The 19,271-nt window shown below is 44.0% G+C and overlaps 1 protein-coding gene across 1 annotated transcript; it reads left to right on the forward strand.

The window, feature by feature from the left end:
- The first annotated feature begins 2,641 nt into the window (after positions 1-2,641).
- Positions 2,642-18,819, forward strand: ZBTB8B (zinc finger and BTB domain containing 8B). The gene is made up of 3 exons (XM_061147861.1): positions 2,642-3,626; positions 14,068-14,246; positions 17,496-18,819. Exons 1-3 carry the CDS (start codon positions 2,642-2,644, stop codon positions 17,811-17,813), a joined length of 1,482 nt encoding a protein of 493 aa, XP_061003844.1. The 3' UTR covers positions 17,814-18,819.
- Positions 18,820-19,271: the final 452 nt, after the last annotated feature.

The following is a 19,271-nucleotide window of genomic DNA, read 5'->3' on the forward strand; positions in this document are numbered from 1 at the left end:
GAATTTGATATTTAAGTGTAGCATTCTCCTGTATCTTGTTTTCCCCTTAATATGATTGCCAAAAGGAGGAAGGTTTGGCTGGAAAATTTAGAAGAGGTAAGAATGACCAGGAACTCTTAATCCTGTGAAAACTTTCAGGGTTGATTTATTCGGAAGGAGAAGAGTTTTTTGAATATCAGACAGTTCTCTTCCTTTCTGAATCAAAATGTTAATTTTAACTCCTTTGGATGAAAAAACATTCCCAAAATTATAACCTCCTGGAGTTTAAGATGAATATAAAAAGAATCATCTTGATGACTTAGGCCCATCCATCATAGCCCTGGGGTATAATTTAGTGATGTCCTTAGGCCATTTGGAATATGTAGGAGCATTTAATACCCTTAGCTAAGTGGCCTCAGGCTGATATTTTGAAAAAATTCCTGGGTCTGTTTTTGATAACTTTTTTTTTACCTTTTCCTAGCTGTCAAGTCTCACTTTTAAATTTGTCAGTTTACTTACAGAGGCTCCTTTACTTCTTTTTAGTTTCTAAACTTAATGTGTCACTTATAAATGTGTAGAAAGTAGGTGTAAACTGCCATTTAATGAGGCTGTTGTTGGTCTTTTATGAGTACAGTCTGTTAGGTTAACACACAGGCCTTGAGGGATCCCTTGGCAGTGGAAAGACTCTGTGGGTAGAGGTTCCTCATTTCTCTTGGGTGGGGTAAATGTTGTGTTCCACTTGTAGAAAAGAAGAGTGCTGAAGAGTTATTAGCTGTGGTTGGCAGCTTTCACTAGGCCTTTTGGGATTCCAATAGAAGAAGAAGATATAGGAACTTCTCTGAGCTCAATGGGTCAGTAAATAAAAGGGGTAAATTGATCGATGGCTCTGTGGTTTGTGTGATGGGAAAAGATAGAGAGGCGAGCTCAGGGGAGGTCAGCTTCTGTCTTCCTCACTTGCAGAAGGATTTTAAACTTGATTTATGCTTTTTATTTGTCCTGGGGACTTCCCTGGTGGCTCAGATGGTAAAGAATCTGCCTGCAATGTAGGAGACCTGGGTTCAATCTCTGAGTCAGGAAGATCCCTGGAGAAGGGAACGGCTACCCACTCCAGTATTCTTGCCTGGTGGGCTCCTCTGTCCATGGGGTCAGAAGAGTCAGACACGGGTGAGCAATTAACAATTGTATTTGTTACATATTCGTTCTACTTGGCAGGTAAGAGAGGAGTATTCTTTTGTATTCAGCTAACCTACTTTGTCCAAAGCACTGCCAAATGCTGTGAAAGTGTTAGTCTCTCTGTCGAGTCTGACTCTTTGTGATCCCATGGACTGTCACCTGCCAGGCTCCTCTGTCCATGAAATCCTCCAAGAATACTAGCAAGAATATAGGCAGATTCTTTTTTTTTTTTTAATTTTATTATTATTTTTTATAGGCAGATTCTTTATCATCTGAGCCACCAGGGAAGCCCTGCCAGGTGCTTTATGGGAAATCAAATGAAATAAGACATGGCTCATGCCTTCTAAGGGCTTATAGTCCAGTGACAGAGAAGCACTGGGACATAAAAAATACAGAGGAGAGAATGAAGGGTTGTGGAGTCAATCAATTAGGAATATCTCAGTTGCACTGAGAAAATTCAACCAAAGCAAAAAGGGACTTAATGGCTTCTGGCACAGCATGAGCTGGGGCTCAGATGGTGTCCCTGGCCTCCATCTGTTGCTCCTGTTTGAACTGGGCTGTCATCTGTGTTAGGCTGGTTTCCCTTGTGGTGTGGCAGCAGCATCCCTCATATCCCACATGCCCACAGAGCAAAGAGCCATTCTTTTTTTGGATCCCCCAGCAAATGTTTCATTGCTTTTCATTGGCTCTGACCTAGTCACATGGCCATCTCTGAGCCAATCACTGTGGTAAGTTGTGTTGATGGGTTTAGCCTATGTTACAGCTTACACATCTGGAGCTTGGGCATGGTGCTAGCTTTATGCAAAGCACATTGGCTGTGGATGGGGCAAGGATGATTCCATCAAAGCCAAAAAGGACAATAAAACCATAAGATTGGAGAATGCATTCTGGCTAGCCCAAGCATCCACCAAGTGTTCCCACAAACTTATGGTAATGAGTGTGAGCTGAGACTAGACATGCCAGTCCCTAAGTTCTATATTGGCACACTGGAGACTGAATGGAGACCGTAATTCTTAGATCAGGTATTATTTATATTTTGAGCCTTAAAGAAAAGTCAAATGTCATTTATAAGAGCATGAACTCTGGAGGTTTTGAGTCCTGGCTCTGTTGCAGCTGGATCATCTCCTATCCTCTGAGCCTTCAAAGTACAATATCGTAAGTATAATATTAGTCCTTACTAATAGGGTTGTTATAAAAGCTCACAGAAAGAATCTATGTAAAATACTAAGTACTGCACCCACATACAGTTAGCTATAGTTACTTTTACTGTTTCTCATTAGTTAACCCAGTTAGACAATCTTTTATTTTTGTTAGCCCGTATTATAAAGATATTACTTAACTGGGTTTTGGGGAAGAATTAAAAAAAAAAAAAAAAACAAAAAAGAACATCTTATTTGTAAGGTTGGCATTTGTGAATTGAAAACAACAACAACAAAAAAATCTTGGCAGAGATCCAGGCTCCTCTTGAGCAGCAGCAGCTGGTGGAGAAATGGAGATGCAATCCTATTATGCCAAGCTCCTGGGGGAGCTGAATGAACAGCGGCAGAGGGACTTCTTCTGCGACTGCAGCATCATCGTGGAAGGGCGGATCTTCAAGGCCCACAGGAACATCTTGTTTGCCAACAGCGGCTACTTCCGTGCCCTGCTGGTTCACTACATCCAGGACAGCGGGCGGCACAGCACCGCCTCCCTGGACATCGTCACCTCCGACGCCTTCTCCACCATCTTAGACTTTCTCTATTCTGGGAAGTTGGATTTGTGTGGGGAGAACGTGATTGAAGTTATGTCGGCTGCCAGCTACCTGCAGATGAACGACGTGGTGAACTTCTGCAAGACATACATCAGATCCTCCCTTGACATCTGCAGAAAGATGGAGAAGGAGGCTGCGGTGGCGGCCGCAGTGGCCGCAGCGGCAGCAGCCGCGGCAGCGGCGGCAGCGGCCGCCGCAGCTCATCAGGTGGACAGTGGAAGCCCCAAGAAAGGGACTGCTGGTGAGACCAAGAGGTTGGTCTCTCCAGCCGAGGGGGAGGAGAGTGTGGACAGACAAAGAGAGCCCCCCAGTGGTGATTGCAGAGGCTGCTGCCCTCTGGAACTGGTGGGGAAAGGCAGCCTGGGCAGTGGCTGGGCCGACAGTGACCGCTCCTCTCGGCCGGAACAGATGGAGCCCAAGGTGGAGTTGGGTGCTGCGGAGGTGGAGGTGGAGATGGATGGACAGCTGCAGCCTCCTGCCACCCCACTGAGCCTGGCCCACCGGGAGGAGGGTTTGCCCAGCGGCCAGGCTATCGACTTGGCTTACAGTAACTACCATGTTAAGCAGTTCCTGGAGGCACTCCTGCGCAACAGTGCCGTCCAGAGCAAAGAGGATGTGGACCATCACTTTTCTCGGAGTTTGGAGGGAAGACCAGATGGTGCAGGAGTAGCAGCCATGAGTTCCATGATGGATGTGCAGACTGACTGGTATGGAGAGGACTCAGGTGAGCTCCATGAGCCTCCATCGTCTCTGCTGCTCATTTCGCACACGCTTGTGTGCCTTCTGGTCTCCCACCACCGTCTGCCATCATTGTCATTGTCACTACCATCGTCATCACCACCATAGCATCCCTATCATCACCATCTCCACCGTTATCTCCACATTATCGCTGCCACCACTGCCAGTAGCATTAATTGAGCACCTGCTGTGTCCAGGGCATTGCCTCTTCATGTATTTATTTATTTATTTATTTTTAACCTCTACAACTAGAGTATAAGTGTGCTGAATGCAGTTTGGAGACATGGAAAGAACCCACTCTCTTCTGCTAACCACAAGGGGGACTTTGGGTAAATTCATGAAATTTCTTTGAACCCCTTTTTTTTTTCAGGAGATAATCACTCCCACCTTGCCTTCTTACAGAGTTGAGGACCAAATGAAAAGGTTTTCAGAACTTTTTTTCTCACATATGAGAACATGTTCTGTACAGGTAGGAAATTTATCCTTCTTTGTGTCAACCATGGTGCCTGGCCGATGTATTCAGTTAACATGTCGTGGCTGATAGTGTGATGTCCTGGAGAATATTTGAGAGTTGAATTGGGCTTCATGTGGGTAAATTTCTTGTATCCTTTGGTAGGATTTTGTGTTTTAAGAGAACTTAGTTTTTTGCCGAAACAATTCTGAGAGATGGGATAATATGGTTAACTCTTCTTACAGATGAGGTAATTGTGTTGTAAACTGTCTTGTTGGAGATAGAAATAGACATGGCTGTCTCCTTACTGATGAAAGTACCCTTGGCTTCTTTTCAAGCCAAGAAATTAATGAGTCACATTTCTAATTCACCCTTCAGTACTGTGCAGTGAAAGTTGACTAAGTAAGGGGAGGTGATCTGCTCTTATTCATTACTAAATGACTATTTCGAGACTTAAAAAAAAATAACACTTACACATGGGGTCGTGAAAGAGTTGGACATGACTTAGTGACTAAACAACACTACACAGGAGAAACCCAGGAAAACTGAGTCTGTCTGGAGACTTTTAAATTTCTTTTTTTTTTTCATTTTAACATTTTTTTAATGAAAAATTACTTCATCCCTGCATCAAAATTTCATTTTTTTTAAAAAAAAATCAAGAATGCTCTGTATGTCTGACCTAATCTAGACTTGAAAAACTTGAAAATATGGTTTCTGGTCATCAGAGACACTGGCTTAACTAGCATGTAAACATTAGTGGTTGTTTTTAGTGATTACCCTATGGGAACTTGTTGAAATCTAATTTCTTTGTAAAAGCTTAATTTTTGGCTGCACTAGGTCTTCATTGCTGCACGTGGGGTTTCTCTAGGTGTGGGAGCAGGGGCTACTCTTTACTGTGGTGCACGGGCTCCTCATTGCGGTGGCTTCTCTTGTTGCGGAGCACAGGCTTCAGGCATGAGGACTTCAGTAGTTGCAGCATGCAGGCTCAGTAGTTTCAGCATGTGGTAGTTTAGTTGCCCTGCAGCATGTGGAATCTTCCCAGACCAGGGATGGACTGGGTGTCCCCTGCATTGTTGGGCAGATTCTTAACTATTGGAGCACCCGGGACTGCCCAAACCTAATTTCTGTGTAAGAGTAGCACTTCACAGTCTATGTTCCCCTTTTGCATCCATCAGCCCCTCGTAGTGCCATGTAAATTAGGTGGAGGAAGTACGGAGAAACTGAGACCCAGAGGGTTTGGTGAGTTCCTTAAGAATATAGAACTGGCACATGTCACCACTAATGCTCTTTGATAGCAACCCAAACCCAGGCTGGCTTCATTTCACTTGTGAAACAAACTGTGAAGGCAGCACAGATGGTTAGAAGATTTCAGTGCACTGATTTTATCTCTCAACCCCTCTGCCTGTATCACATATCAAGAAATAGAAATTCAGGTCTACGCCACCTTCATTCAAATCCATCTGTCCATCTATAACGTCAGCTTTCCAACTCATCCTGTGGCAAGACAGTCTCCTGGCTTCTTGCCGTGCCTGATGTCTGCCAGGTTTTGATTCCATTTGCATGGCTCCAGGGTACATTTACTCCAAGTGCCAAGGGACAGAGTAGGACTGATTTGTTTGTTTTTCCATATATTTCCTCAAATACTTGAGCACCTTCCTTGTGAAGATACAAAGATAAGTCAGATATGGCTCCAGCACTCAAAAAATTGATGGCTTCTTATAGAAGCTAAGCTGTGTGAAAGTGGCACCATGTGGTACAAAGGTACTAGGGCTGGAAGACAGATGGAGGTGTGAATTTCACAGCGGTCCAGAAGCAGAACTGGCTTCCACCTGTTAGGCTAGAGAGGCATTATGAAAGTGGCATCTGAGTACTCACTACCGTATATAAAATCGATAAGTAGTGACTTATTGTATAGCACAGGGAACTATATTCTTTATCTTGCTGTAATATATTAATATAATGCAAAAGAATCTGGAAAATAATATGTATATGTGTAACAATCACCTTGCTATATACCTGAAACTAACACAATATGGCAAATCAACTATGTTTCAATTTTTTTTTTAAAGTGGCATTTGAGGGTAAGAAGAGAAAACATAGGGATAAATTTTAGCCAATCATGGAAAGCCTTAAATGGTAAGAGGCAAGTTTCTATCTATAGGCAGGGGAATTTTTGGTAGTTTCTGAGCTTGGGAGTGGACAGGAAAGATTAATTTGGCCTTAGCATAAGGTAGTGAAGAAATGGGAGACCAGGGCAGGGAGATGGTGAGGAGGCAGTTATAGCACTTGTGTATTCACTCATCTCTGACACTAGCAGACACTGTCAAAGCACATGGTCCTCCTATAATCTCTTCTCCCCTGGACCTCCCAATGCCAGCCTCACTATATCTCCTGTTGTTTCCTGAAAAGTCCATCTATATTGGCCACTTCTACTGTTTTACCTCCCATTCTTTTCTCAGCCCACTGTGAGAAAAGGCCCCCACCCCACACCCCACCTGCTTCATGAGGTCAGCTGTACGTTTCCAGAGCTGATCCAGTGAGTAGTTTTCAGATGTTATCTTTCTGACCACTCTCAGTAGTTAACTCTGATCTTTCCTTCTTGAAATTCTTTCTTCCTCTGGCTTCTGACACCTTGAGTACCCATCGCTGTTACCTTTGTCCATTTTTTTGCAGCCTCATCATGGGATTGTTTAAAGTCAGTGTGTCCAGCATTCCATCATGGCCTTGCTTCTTTAACGTCTTATCATTCCTGTTCATTTATTCATTTAACAGATATTTATTGAGCACTTCCTGTATGCCAGGCACTGTTTATAACAGTGAACAAGAGACAGTCCTTGTCCTCAGGGAGCTGACATTTTAGCGTTGTGAGCCAGACAGTAAACACAGAAGTACCTGTATAATAGGAAGAAGAACTAAAGCAGGGACATAGTTGATTGAGAGTGAAGGGATGCTGTTTTATTTACTGTTGACCAGGACTTGCTAACAGGTTGCCTTTAAGCAAAGACCTGAAGTGAGTAAGAGAGCAAACTGCAGAGATATCAGGGGGAACATTCCAGGCAGAGAGAAGAGCATGTGCAAAGGCCCAGGTGTAGGATCACATTTGGCAAGTGAACAAAAGGAACAGCCAGGATGTTGGTGTGGCTGGAGTGGAGTGACCAAGGCAGAGAGTGTTGGGGGATAAGGTCAGAGAGGTTGAATAAGGGTGGACCAGGTAGGCCCTTGAAGGTGATGAGAAGGTCTTTGAGTATTGCTCAGCAGAGAGTGACTTGAGATGACATATATTAAAAGGATCCTTCTGAGTACTGTGTGCATTTACCTTCTAAGTGGGCCTCTTGCTTCCACTCTTGCTTTCCTATAGGCTACAGGGGAGCATAGGCCACAGGGGAGCATAGACTATAGGGAAGGATGTGGGAGTAGGAGGACCACTTAGGAGGTGACTGCAATAACTCAGGTGAGGCGTGTATGCTTTCTTCTTTTTCTATTTTTTTTAAACACTTTATTTATTTTGTCTTATTTATTTATTTATTTGGCTCTACCAGGTCTTAGTTATGGCATGTAAACTCTTAGTTACAGCTCATAAACTCTCAGTTATGGCATGCGGTTCTAGGTCCCTGACCAGGGATTGAACCTGGACCCCCTGCGTTGAGAGCACAGTGTTAATCTCTGGACCACCTGGGAAGTCCCCTTTTTCTATTTTTTAAAATTTTATTTTATTGTTGGGGTCTAATTGCTTTACAAGATTGTGTTTCTGCTGCACAACAAAGTGAATCAGCTATTGGTATATACATATTCCCTCCCTCTTGCCTCTCTCCCACCCCACCCTCCTTGAATGGTGTGGTAGCAGTAGACAGGTGAGAGGTGATTGGGTTAGGACTGTGCTGACTCTGAAAGATAGAGCTGACCAGTTTCTAATGGCTATAAGAGTGTTATGAGAAAAAGAAGCATTAAAGATGGGCTTAATGTTTTTACCTTGAGCGATTGATTTAAATGTTATGTTTGTGGTGCCTGTTGGATATCCCAGTGAAGATGTGCAGTAAGCGATTACATCTATAAGTCAGAGCTGAGATATAAATCTAGGGGTCATTGTTGGGTCTGTGCAATTTAAATCCTGTATATTCCATAGATCTAGAAGGAGAAGATAAGAGAGCTAAGGACTGAGCCCTGGGACGCTCCAACATTGAGAGGTCAGGAAAATAAGGGAGCCAGTGAAGGAAACTGAGAAGGGGCAGCCCATGAGGTAGCAGAGAATCAAGAAAGAGTGTTGTTCCACTTCCCTGGTGGTCCAGTGGTTAAGACTCTGTGCTTCCAATGCGGAGGGTGCAGGTTTGATCCCTGGTGGGGAAAGTAAGATCCCACGTGCTGCATGACACAACCAACGAGGAAGGAAGAAAGAGTGATGAATGTCAAGAGAGAAACCGTTTCAAGATAAAGGAGAAATCAACAACGTCCAGTACTATGTGTAGGCAGATTGAGAACTGATCATTGGGTTTAATAATGGAGAGGTCATGGGTGAGCAGTATGAATGAAGTGGTGGGCAGAAGACCAAATGGAGTAGGCTTAAACGAGGACACAGAGACTCCCCTGGCACTCCAGTGGTTATGATTTCCCCTTCCAGTGCAAGGGGTGCCGGTTTGATCCCTGATCAGGGAGCTAAGATCCCACTTGCCTTAGGACCAAAAAAAAGAATCAAAACATGAGGCAGAAGCAATATTGTAACAAATTCAGTTAAAAAATGGGAGGGGCAACATCAAATAGGATGCTTAAAACTTAAAGAAAAATTAAAATAGATAAGCAACAAAGATATATTGTATAGCACAGTGAATTGTAATCATTTTCTTGTAAGGGAGCATAAATTGTAAAAATACCGAATCACTATGCTATACACCTGAAACGTACATAATATTGTAAATAAACTATACTTCAATAAAAATAATCACATAAAATGGTGATTATGGTGATTATTGGACTATTAGAATAAAGCACTAAGCCCAGAGACCCCAAAAATAAAAGAACAAAAACCTCAAATGTAGATGTGAAGATGGTATAGTACTTCTTTTAAGAAATTTACTTTGAAGGGAACAAAGAAATCCTTCCACGGCTGGAAGGGGATGTGAGGTTAAGGTCTCCTGCATTGCAGGCAGATTCTTTACTCTCTGAGCCACCAGGGAAACCCAAGTTTCAGCTTAGGTAGGAGAAAAATTCGGGAGATGGATGATGGTGGGAGTTACAGAACCATGTGAATGTACTTAGTGCTACTGAGCTATACAGTTAAATATGGTTAAAATAGTCTGTTTTATATTATGTGACCTTCACCACATTAAAAAAACATTTAAAAAATGTGATGCTTGGGTCCCACCCCACCCATTAACTTGGGATGGAGATTGGGCATTAGTGTTGTTTTTCATTTTAAGCTGCATTTTAATATGCAGGCAAAGTTGAGAGCTCTTCATCTAGGATTGGGTGTCTGAGGTGGATTGGAGGACAAGGTCTCTGGAAGAAAGGACATCCAGGAACAGAGAGGCCAGGGCATTGGAAGGGTCATTTTTGGTATTCACACCAAGAATTTTTCAAGGAGTCGAGTCTGAAGGCAATGTGATCAAATCTCCAAGGAGCGAGATGAGCTGGGGCCTCCTAGATGACTGTAACAAGGATGAGCATCGGTATCATCTGATGGGATGACCTTCAAAACATCTTAGGGTTTTGCTCTGGAGATGACAGTGAAGCCCAAGGAAGACCCACCCTCCCTTGATCCAGGGTGTCAAGGCCATGGGTTAACGGAATCAGGGTGCTTAGGGGAGAGCCAGGCCTCAGTTAAATCAACCCTTCAATCTACTGAGGACTCACAACTGTATTCTTCACTTCTTTCCCCAAGCTCCAGATTGATCTGTCTAACCCAAGTATTCCCTGATGGATGCACTGAGCCTGCCTCAAACCTGATAAAATCCCGACTGGCCTCATTCATCCTGCACCTGCTTTTCCTCCTGTGTTCCCTGCCTTGGTTTATTCCACCATCACCTATTACATCCGCTAACCTAGAATCAGTGTCATTTAGAATCTTCTCTTTCCTCTGCTCTGTCCTCTCCACTGAGGTCATCATGTGCTGTGAATTTTATTTCTCTATCCTCTCTCCTCCTCTCCACTTCCACAGTCATGGCTTTAATTCTATGTCATCTCTCATCCCCTCCCACCTGGACTTCCTGCCTTTAATCTTGCCTCTCTTAAATCCTTCCCCTGTATTATCCCCAGAGGAATCCTTTAAAAGTCATATCACCTTGTACCTTCCTTGCTTAAAACCCTACCTGCTTAAAGGATAAAGTCTGAGTTCATTAACTTGTTAGTGTCGCAGATGCAGGGATTTTTGTCTTTTCTGATCACTACTGTATCCCCAGGGCCTAGAACATAGCCTGGCACATTGTAGGTGCTCAGGATAAACTTGCTGAGTGAATTCATAAATGTGACCTTGGACCTTCCCAAGAAGTTCTTGCCCCTTTCCTTGGCTTCATTCCTCATTCTTCTCCACCCTGCGGTGTATTCCCTATTCTCATTTATCTCTGTGCCTAAACTTGTGCTGTTTCCCTGCCTGAGATATCCTTTCTCTTTCTCGAACTCCCAGTGAACTCCTATTCATCCTTCAAAACCTTGCTCAAAGGTCACCTGTCCTGTGAGATCATCACTGAACTCCAGGAGAGAATTCATTACTTTTCACTATCTTTCTTTCTTCTTTTTTAAAAATTTTTATTCGAGTACAGTTGTTTTCCAATGTTGTGTTAGTTTCTGCTGTACAGAAAAATGAATGAGTTATATGTTTACACATGTGCTGTGCTGTATTTAGTTACTCAGTCGTGTCCGACTCTTTGCGACCCCATGGACTGCAGCCTGTCAGGCTCCTCTGTCCTTGGGGATGCTCCAGGCAAGAATACTGGAGTGGGTTGCCATGCCCTCCTCCAGGGGAATCTTCCCAACCCATGGATCGAACCCAGGTCTCCCGCATTGCAGGCAGATTCTTTATTGACCGAGCCATCAGAGAAGCCCAGGTATGCATATATTCCCTCTTTTTTAGATTTCCTTCCCATTTAGGTCACCATAGAACTACGCTGGTGGCTGAGATGGTAAAGAATCCCCCTGCAATGCAGGAGACCCAGGTTCGATCTCACGGTCGGCAAGATCCCTTGGAAAAGGGAATGGCAACCCACTCCAGTATTCTTATCTGGAGAATCCCATGGACAGAGGAGACTGGAGGGCTATAGTCCATTGAGTCACAAAGAGTCAGACGTGACTGAGTGACTAAGCACAGTAGCACAGGGCGTTGAGTAGAATTCTCTGTTATACAATTGATTCTCATTAGTTATCTATTTTATACACACTAGTGTATATATGTCAGTCCAAATCTCCCAATTCATCCCACCGCCACCCTTGTCTACATTTCTACATCACTTTGAACTTTGCATTTGTTGCATTATATTGTATGGATTTGTTTACCTGTCTTTCTCTCCTGCTAGACTTATCTTCTTGGGTGAAGAAACGAGTATCTTGATGAAAATGCATCTTGACACAGTGCCTCACGTGTAATAGGCATTCAAGTGAACTGTTCTTCTGGGGGAATCAGATCATGAGAGAGAAGGAAAATGTTGCAATCATTCATACTTTTCTGATGGAGATATAGTTAATGTTTTTTTTTCCCCCGAGGTCTAACAGTGGACCCATTTCACTTAATGTTTTTGTAGATAATCAGGAAGAAGGTGATAGCACAATGTCAGGCTGATGGGGATAAATGTTGGGAAGAGTCCACAGTGCCAGGGGAGTGAGCAGGAAACTGGTATCTCAGCACCAGTGTAGTCAGTGAGAAGTAAATAATCCAACATGTATATGCAATGCTGAGCCATAAGCTGCTGCTTTTATTCTGGGAGACAGATTTTGGAGTCATTATTGTTGTTCAGTTGCTCAGTCATGTCCAACTCTTTGCAACCCTATAAACTGCAGCACGCCTGGCTTTCCTGTCCTTCACCATCTCCCAGAGTTTGCTGAAACTCATGTCCATTGAGCTGATGATGCCATTCAACCATCTCATCCTCTGTTGCCCCTTTCTCTTCCTTCCCTCAATCTTTCCCAGCATCAGAGTCTTCTCCAATGAGTCGGCTCTTCACATCAGGTGGCCAAAGTATTGGAGCTTCAGCTTCAGCATCAGTCCTTCTGATAAATACTCAGGGTTGATTTCCTTTGGGATTGACTGGTTTGATCACCTTCATTATAGATTATGCAAAATGTTAGACATTATCAACATGGGAACTAGAAGCTAAAGAGGATAATCTCCACCCTTACATAGAATGATGTTGGGTACTCACTTGACATTCAGCTTGCCATACTTTTGGAAGCACCTCAGGAAAGGTAAAGCCCAGGTAGGTGTCTTGAGAAGGTCTCAGAGAAAAGGAGTTACTCCTGTGATGAGAGAGACCACAGGAGCCTGGCCAGCTTCATCAGGAAAGAAACACCTAGGTGATGACGATGTGAAAAAAATGGCTGACATTTATGAGAGCTTATTATGTGCCAGGTGTGCTGTGTTTTAGGTATTCCCTCACTTCATTCTTGCCACAATCCTGTAAGGTGGGAATTATTATCATCCCTATTTTACAGATGAGTAAAGTGAAGCACAGAGAAGTCAAGTGAGATGTCCAAGGTCACACAGCTTGTAATGGTAGAGCCAGAACGTGACTCCTAATTTCTGTGCCTGGAAAATTTGAGTTATTGTGTTATTATAACTTGAGTTATTAGTGCCTCCACATATCTGATGTGATCAAATTCTGTAAAATCCTGAAGGGCATGGATAGAGGAAATGAATCTCCTCTATCTGCCAATGAATACTGCCAATAGGGTAACTCAGGAAACTTGAAAGGGTCGGTCTCTGTACATGTGGGTGATAATCATGTCACCCTAACAGCTGTATGAACAGGTGAAAAAAAAAAGGAAAAAAAATTTAAATGAATTTTTAGATATATGATGATTTCATATATACAGAGTTAATATAAATTCCAAACACTGTGGGGGCTGCTTTATAGCAAACCTCTTCTACACATGCCTGAAAGCTATTCCAGGAGCTGTTGTAAAGAAAGCATGAATCCTGGTCTAGAGGTCTGATCCATCATAATAGTTTTTCCCCCCACACACACAAATTTTTGAGGGTCATTATATCAGTTCAGGAGGTTTGCATTAGTCAACTCAGGCAGCCAAAACAGAGTATCACAGGCTGAGTAGTTTTATCAACAGAAATTTATTATATCACAGTTTTGGAGGCTCAGAGTCCAAGATCGAGCTGCCAATATGGTTGGTTTCTAGTGAGAGCTCTCTTCCTGGCTTGCAGACAACTACCTTTTTGATGGTCCTCATGTGACCTGTCCTCTGTGCAAGAGGAGAGAGAGAAAGCCACCTCTGGCATTGTTCCTCTTCTTATAAGGAGCCCAGTCCTTTCAGATAAGAGCGCTACCCTTACGACTTCATTTAACCTTAATTACCTTTTTAAAGGCCCTGTCTTCACATACAAGCGGCCCTGGAGGTTATGACTTTAAGTTAGGAATTTGTGGGGAGGGATGCAATTCATTCTATAATAGGGTCTCGATCATTGTTTTCCTAAAATGAAACCAAGCAGAATAGACATTATGAGTGAGTATTATTTTGGGAAATGTTTCAAGCTGTCCACATGAGGATACGTGTGTTCTCAGGCTGTAACATACTCGGAGCCACAGAGAAGTTTGAAAGCCGATGCCTCACAGCATTCCTTGCAGTCTTGTATCAGTGGCCTGTTTCCCTCTCTGGCTGACCTGGAGCCGAACAGAGTCGGGGTCTGCAGACCCCGTCTTGCTGTTAGCTGCTGGTGGAGTTGGGACTCTCCGTCTCGAACTGGGCTGGTGGAGTTCTGTCCTGGATTCCATCCGTCGGAGGGCAGCCAGTCCCGCTGCTGCTTATGGTACCGTTTGCTCCCCAGGTGACGTGCTGGTGGTGCCCATCAAGCTGCACAAGTGTCCTTTCTGCCCCTACACCGCCAAACAGAAGGGCATCCTTAAGCGGCACATCCGCTCGCACACGGGGGAGCGGCCCTATCCTTGTGAGACCTGTGGCAAGAGGTTCACTCGGCAGGAGCATCTGCGGAGTCACGCGCTCAGTGTAAGTGTCGCAGATGGCGGCTCTCAGGATGGGGAGAACGGCGGGGCGTGGAGGGCCGTTAGTGAAATGTGTTTAATGCAAAGGTGAAGCCCCTCTGTCTTTCACTTCTCTGTCCACCGGGGTATTGTCAGAGAATTTTAAACATGTCTTTCTGCTACTAAATTATAGCTGGGTTAGTGGCACTTAGAAACAGTGAAAACTTATATGGTGACAGGCTACTTTTCCTAGGAGGAAAGTTAAGAAAGTTCAGATCCTAGTTTGAGGATGGTTGTCAAAAGACAGAGAACACTGGGGCTTAGACAGGGGATTGGGGGCCTGTTCCCTTCAGGATGATGTCAAGGATAAGCTGCAGCATCGGTTTCCCACCCAACCTTAGCACCCCGGGGTGGGGAAGAGGTATAACACCATTTATAGGGCTGCTTGTGAGCAGCAAAGAGGATCCCCGCCCAAGTGGCCCTCCCCTTCCACTGGCTGCTGCCTAGGATTCTGTCTTCCATGTAAGTGGATGAGTCCCAGCTGCTAAAAAGCATTCAGACCATTTAGAAAGGCATTGCATTTAAGGTCATCTTTGAGCAAGGCAGCCACTGGGGGCTTCCCTGGTGGCTCAGATGGTAAAGAACCTGCCTACAATACAGGACACCTGGGTTCAATCCCTGGTTTGGGAAGATCCCCTGGAGAAGTGAATGGCTACCCACTCCAGCATTCTTGCCTGGAGAATTCCACGGACAGAGGAGCCTGGCAGGCTACATTCCATGGGGTTGCAGAGTCAGACACAGCTGAGCCACTAACACTTGAGCAAGGCCATCAGTCTTTGGAAAAGCCAACATAAAAATGATTTGGATTTCAAAAGACACTCTCAAGAATGTGAAAAGACAACCCACAAAATGGGAGTGGTGCCACTTCACACAAACTGGGATTGCTATAATAAAAAATTTATAATAACACAGTGCTGGTGAGGATGTGGAGAAACTGGAATCCTCATATACTGCTAATGGGAACACAAAATGGTGCAGCCACTGTGGAAGACAGTTTAATATTTCCTCCAAAGGTTAGGCATAAAGTTACCACTGTGATTAGTCACTAAGTTGTGTCTGACTTCTTTGTGACTGCATGGACTGTGGCCTGCCAGGCTCTTCTGTCCTTGGGATTCTCCAGGCAAGAATACTGGAGTGAGTAGCCATTGCCTTCTCCAGGGGATCTTCCCAATCCAGGGATCGAACCTGGGTCTCCTGCATTGCAGGCAGAGCTTTACCATCTGAGCCACCTGGGAAGCCCAAAGTTACCATTAGGACCCAGCAATTCTATGTCTAGGTATATACCCAAGAGAACGGAAAACATGCATTCACACAAAAACTTGCACACAGATGTTCATGCCAGCATTATTATTATTTATTATGAGTAACAGCCAAATTATTTATTATGAATAAGAATAATAATAGCCCCCAAAGTAGAAACAATCCAAATATTCACCAGCTGATGAATGAATAAACAAAATGTGGTGTATCCCTATAATGGACTATTGTTTAGCCATAAAATGAGATGAAGTCCTAATACACACTACAACACGGAATAACCTTGAAAGCATTAGGCTCTGTGAAAGAAGCAAGTCACAAAAGGCCATCTATTATATGATTCCATTTATATGAAATATACAAAGTGGGCAGACCCATGGAGATAGAGAGTAGATTAGTGGTTGAGGCCTGTGGGGATGGGAGAGACAAGACCATTAATGGGCATAGGTTTTCTTTATGGAGTGATGAAAATGTCCTAAAATTAGATGGTGGTGATAGTTGTACACCCTTATGAGTGTACTGAAAACCACTGAATTGTACACTTTAAACAGGTGAATTTTATGATATGTGAATTACAGTTTTGATAGAATCTAGACTTAGATACATTCAAGGTGACTGACTGCCTTTCCTCAGTGTTGGACCCAGCACATTTATCTGACAATGGCCTTATCCCAAGATGTTAAGTTTTTGTTTGGCCCCCTTTTTTTTTTTCTTCAAGTTATATCTCCAATCCATCTTGGCAAATATCGGTCCCTGGGTGCCTCTTAAGATGTTTCATTGGTTGGAATCCCCATTCCACTCTGTACTAGGTCCAGTCTACTATTCAAAGGCTCCATCAGGCTGCAAGGGTCACGAACACACTCAGGTTGACTCAGGAAACCTCATGGGAAGCCAGACATGTAAGGGCAGCTCCAGTAACCCAAGTATTGTTATTGGCCCTTCTCCTGCATCAGCCTCTCTGTCTGTCTCACCTCTTGTGTGTATCCTTCATCCAGAGCCTCCATAAGGGAGGCTGTCATTCGTTCACAGATCCCTAGTTGACTGGAGTTCCTGAAGAGTGCACACTTTAGATAGATAGTTCCTTATACAAAGAGGACCCCTGGGGCTGCTGTCTTCATGAGGAGTTGCATGGGATAGGAGATCAAGTTCTCTTTTCTAGTATGCAAAGCTCTTTTTGTATGTAAGGAACACATTTATCAATAAAAAAGTCAAGGCTGAAGCATTCGCTGGCATGTTTGGGAAATAGGCTGTTTGGCAAATCTGCCTTCTTAATAACTGAACATTCCAAAGTACTTAAGAAGCCATGCCTAAAATCCGAATTGGTTCACTGATTGCCCTTTCTATGCCAGGCACTAGGGGTACAGTAACAGGTGTGACCCCGAGGACAGAGAACATGGGTGAAGCTAGTCCACGACCTCCTGGAGCTTATAATCTATCATCTATCAATTTCTATAGATCTGTAATCTAGTAAATTATAAATCTATGACCTAGTAAATTTTACCAATGATTCGTTAGACGTGAAGGGAGAAGTACAGGTGAGACTATATAGCTGGGAGATCTAGTCTGGCCTGGAGCATCAGAAAAGACTTCCTTGAAAGGCATTAGTGGGAATTCCTTGACAATCCAGGGGTGAGGACACCACACTTTCACTGCCAAGGTGCAGGTTTCATCACTGGTCAGGGATCTAAAATCCTATAAGCCTGTGGCACAGCCAAAAAAACCAAAAGGAGTTTAGTAAGAGGGGAGGGGGGCAATGGGGAGGACGACTGGCTCCATGCACATCCAGTGGCCCTGGGCTGGAAAGGATCTTGGTGAGGCTGAGATGGTGTCAGAAAAAGCCAAGGGGAGAGTGGTGAGAAATGCGGCCGGAGGGTCAGTCAGCGGCCATATCCCATGGGGCCCCGAAGGCCATGGCTCGTTCCGTTTTCTCTGACGTTCACTGTGCTGGTGATTTTAGGTTCATAGATCCAACCGTCCAATCATCTGCAAGGGCTGCAGAAGAACCTTCACGAGTCACCTGTCGCCGGGGCTGCGGCGCTTCGGGCTGTGTGACAGTTGCACCTGCGTTACGGACACGCGCGACGACGATGACGAATTGATGCCCACCAACCTCAGCCTGGTGGAGGCGTCGTTCGAGAGCCAAGAAAAGAGTGACACAGACAGTGAGTGGCCAATCTACGTGGAGTCTGGGGAGGAAAACGACCCTGCTGGAGAGGATTCTGACGACAGACCCCAAATTGAGCCCAACTTATCTGGTGGAGGGACGCTTACGTAGCAGTAACTTGGTGGAGGAGAGGGTTTAGAATTTGTTCTTGCTGATTCTGTGAGTGAAAGCCACCCTTTGTCCAATGTCGTGGAACCCTGAGAGGAACATTTTTTCACTGCCAATTATTTGCATTTCTGTTAGGCTGCACAGTGGAGGTTGGATTCTGTGACTCAGAGGGCTAATGAATTTTTAGTGGTGCCCCTGGCTTCCGAAGGCTTTCTGAGTAAATCAAGGTTGGCCCTGAGGCTTGCTGTTTTTTTTTCCCAGAGCTGTGCATCCAAACTCTGGTTTGGAGGAAGATAAGGAAACCTCTGTACTGGTTTTTGTAGTTTCTCAGTCTTCTGCATTCCTGTGTCGTCATCCTCTGTCTCTGAAAAGGTGGGCAAGGGTATACTAAATTTCGAGATCAGTCTTACCTCTGCCAAGCCTCTCCTGATCAATTCTGTACTTTAACTTTCTGGTGAAGTGTTAAGGAGAAAGCTTGCTTGATTTAAGGTAGGCAGGGCTGTCTGGCATTATGATTGTAAAAGGTACTTTCTAAATCTAAGATTGCAGTTTTAGAGGCTGAGGGTATTTATGTGCAGACAAGCATGGATATGAGCTGAAAGGCTCCTTATGGCGCTGTGACTTGCCCCATCGAATTACATTTTAAGCTAGCCCCAGGAAGGGAGCCTGAAAGCCCAGGTCTGGGTGGTTTCCCTGTCTGGCTTGGTGTTTGACGATTGTGTGCACACAAATAACCTGTTTTACCATCATAAAGCAAGTCATTTGTGCAAAACTTAAAATGCTCCTCTGCGTTTTCCAGCCATTTCTGAGAGCCACCACTGTGTAACCTGGCAATGCAGCCGTCACTGACATTCTTTTACTTTATGAATAGAACTGTAATTGAAGGGAAAGGGTAAGCCTACATAAGCAAGTTGTATTTCCAAATTGTTTACCTTTAAAAGATCATCTGGAGGGAAAGGGAAGGTTAGTAGAAGAACAGGTTTTAAAACCAGTCTGTTCTTTATTCACTTTGCAGCCATACAATTATTCTAACAAAAGAATCTGTATTTCTTTAAAAGGCTAAAGAACAATAAGTATTATGGATTAAAGATATTTCAGGCACTTCCATAATTTTGCCTTATGTTTAAGTATCCAAAATGGATTTTAAAATAAATTCCTTTTCTTCCTTTAATTTTTTGGGACCCCATGGACTGTAGCCCTCCAGGCTCCTCTGTCCATGGGATTCTCCAGACCAGAATATTGGAGTGGGTTGTCCTTTCCTTTTCCAGGGGATCTTCCCAACCCAGGGATTGAACCTGGTTCTCCCACATTATAGGCAGATTCTTTACCGTCGTGCCACCAGGGAAGCCCTCCTTTAATTTTACTATAATTATATTTCAAAAGGTAGTAAAAAATATCACTTTCTACCTCTGAACAAAAAGAGATAACCAAAAAAATATAAATTTGCTTGCAAATAAATGT

This window comes from Dama dama, chromosome 8 (assembly GCF_033118175.1).
Source record: "Dama dama isolate Ldn47 chromosome 8, ASM3311817v1, whole genome shotgun sequence".
Lineage (NCBI taxonomy): Eukaryota > Metazoa > Chordata > Mammalia > Artiodactyla > Cervidae > Dama > Dama dama.

Coding starts and splice junctions, on each gene's coding strand:
- ZBTB8B (XM_061147861.1), top strand. CDS start 2,642: ATGGAGATGCAATCCTATTATGCCAAGCTCCTGGGGGAGCTGAATGAA. Junction 3,627..14,067: donor CTGGTATGGAGAGGACTCAG/GTGAGCTCCATG, acceptor TTTGCTCCCCAG/GTGACGTGCTGGTGGTGCCC. Junction 14,247..17,495: donor TGCGGAGTCACGCGCTCAGT/GTAAGTGTCGCA, acceptor TGGTGATTTTAG/GTTCATAGATCCAACCGTCC.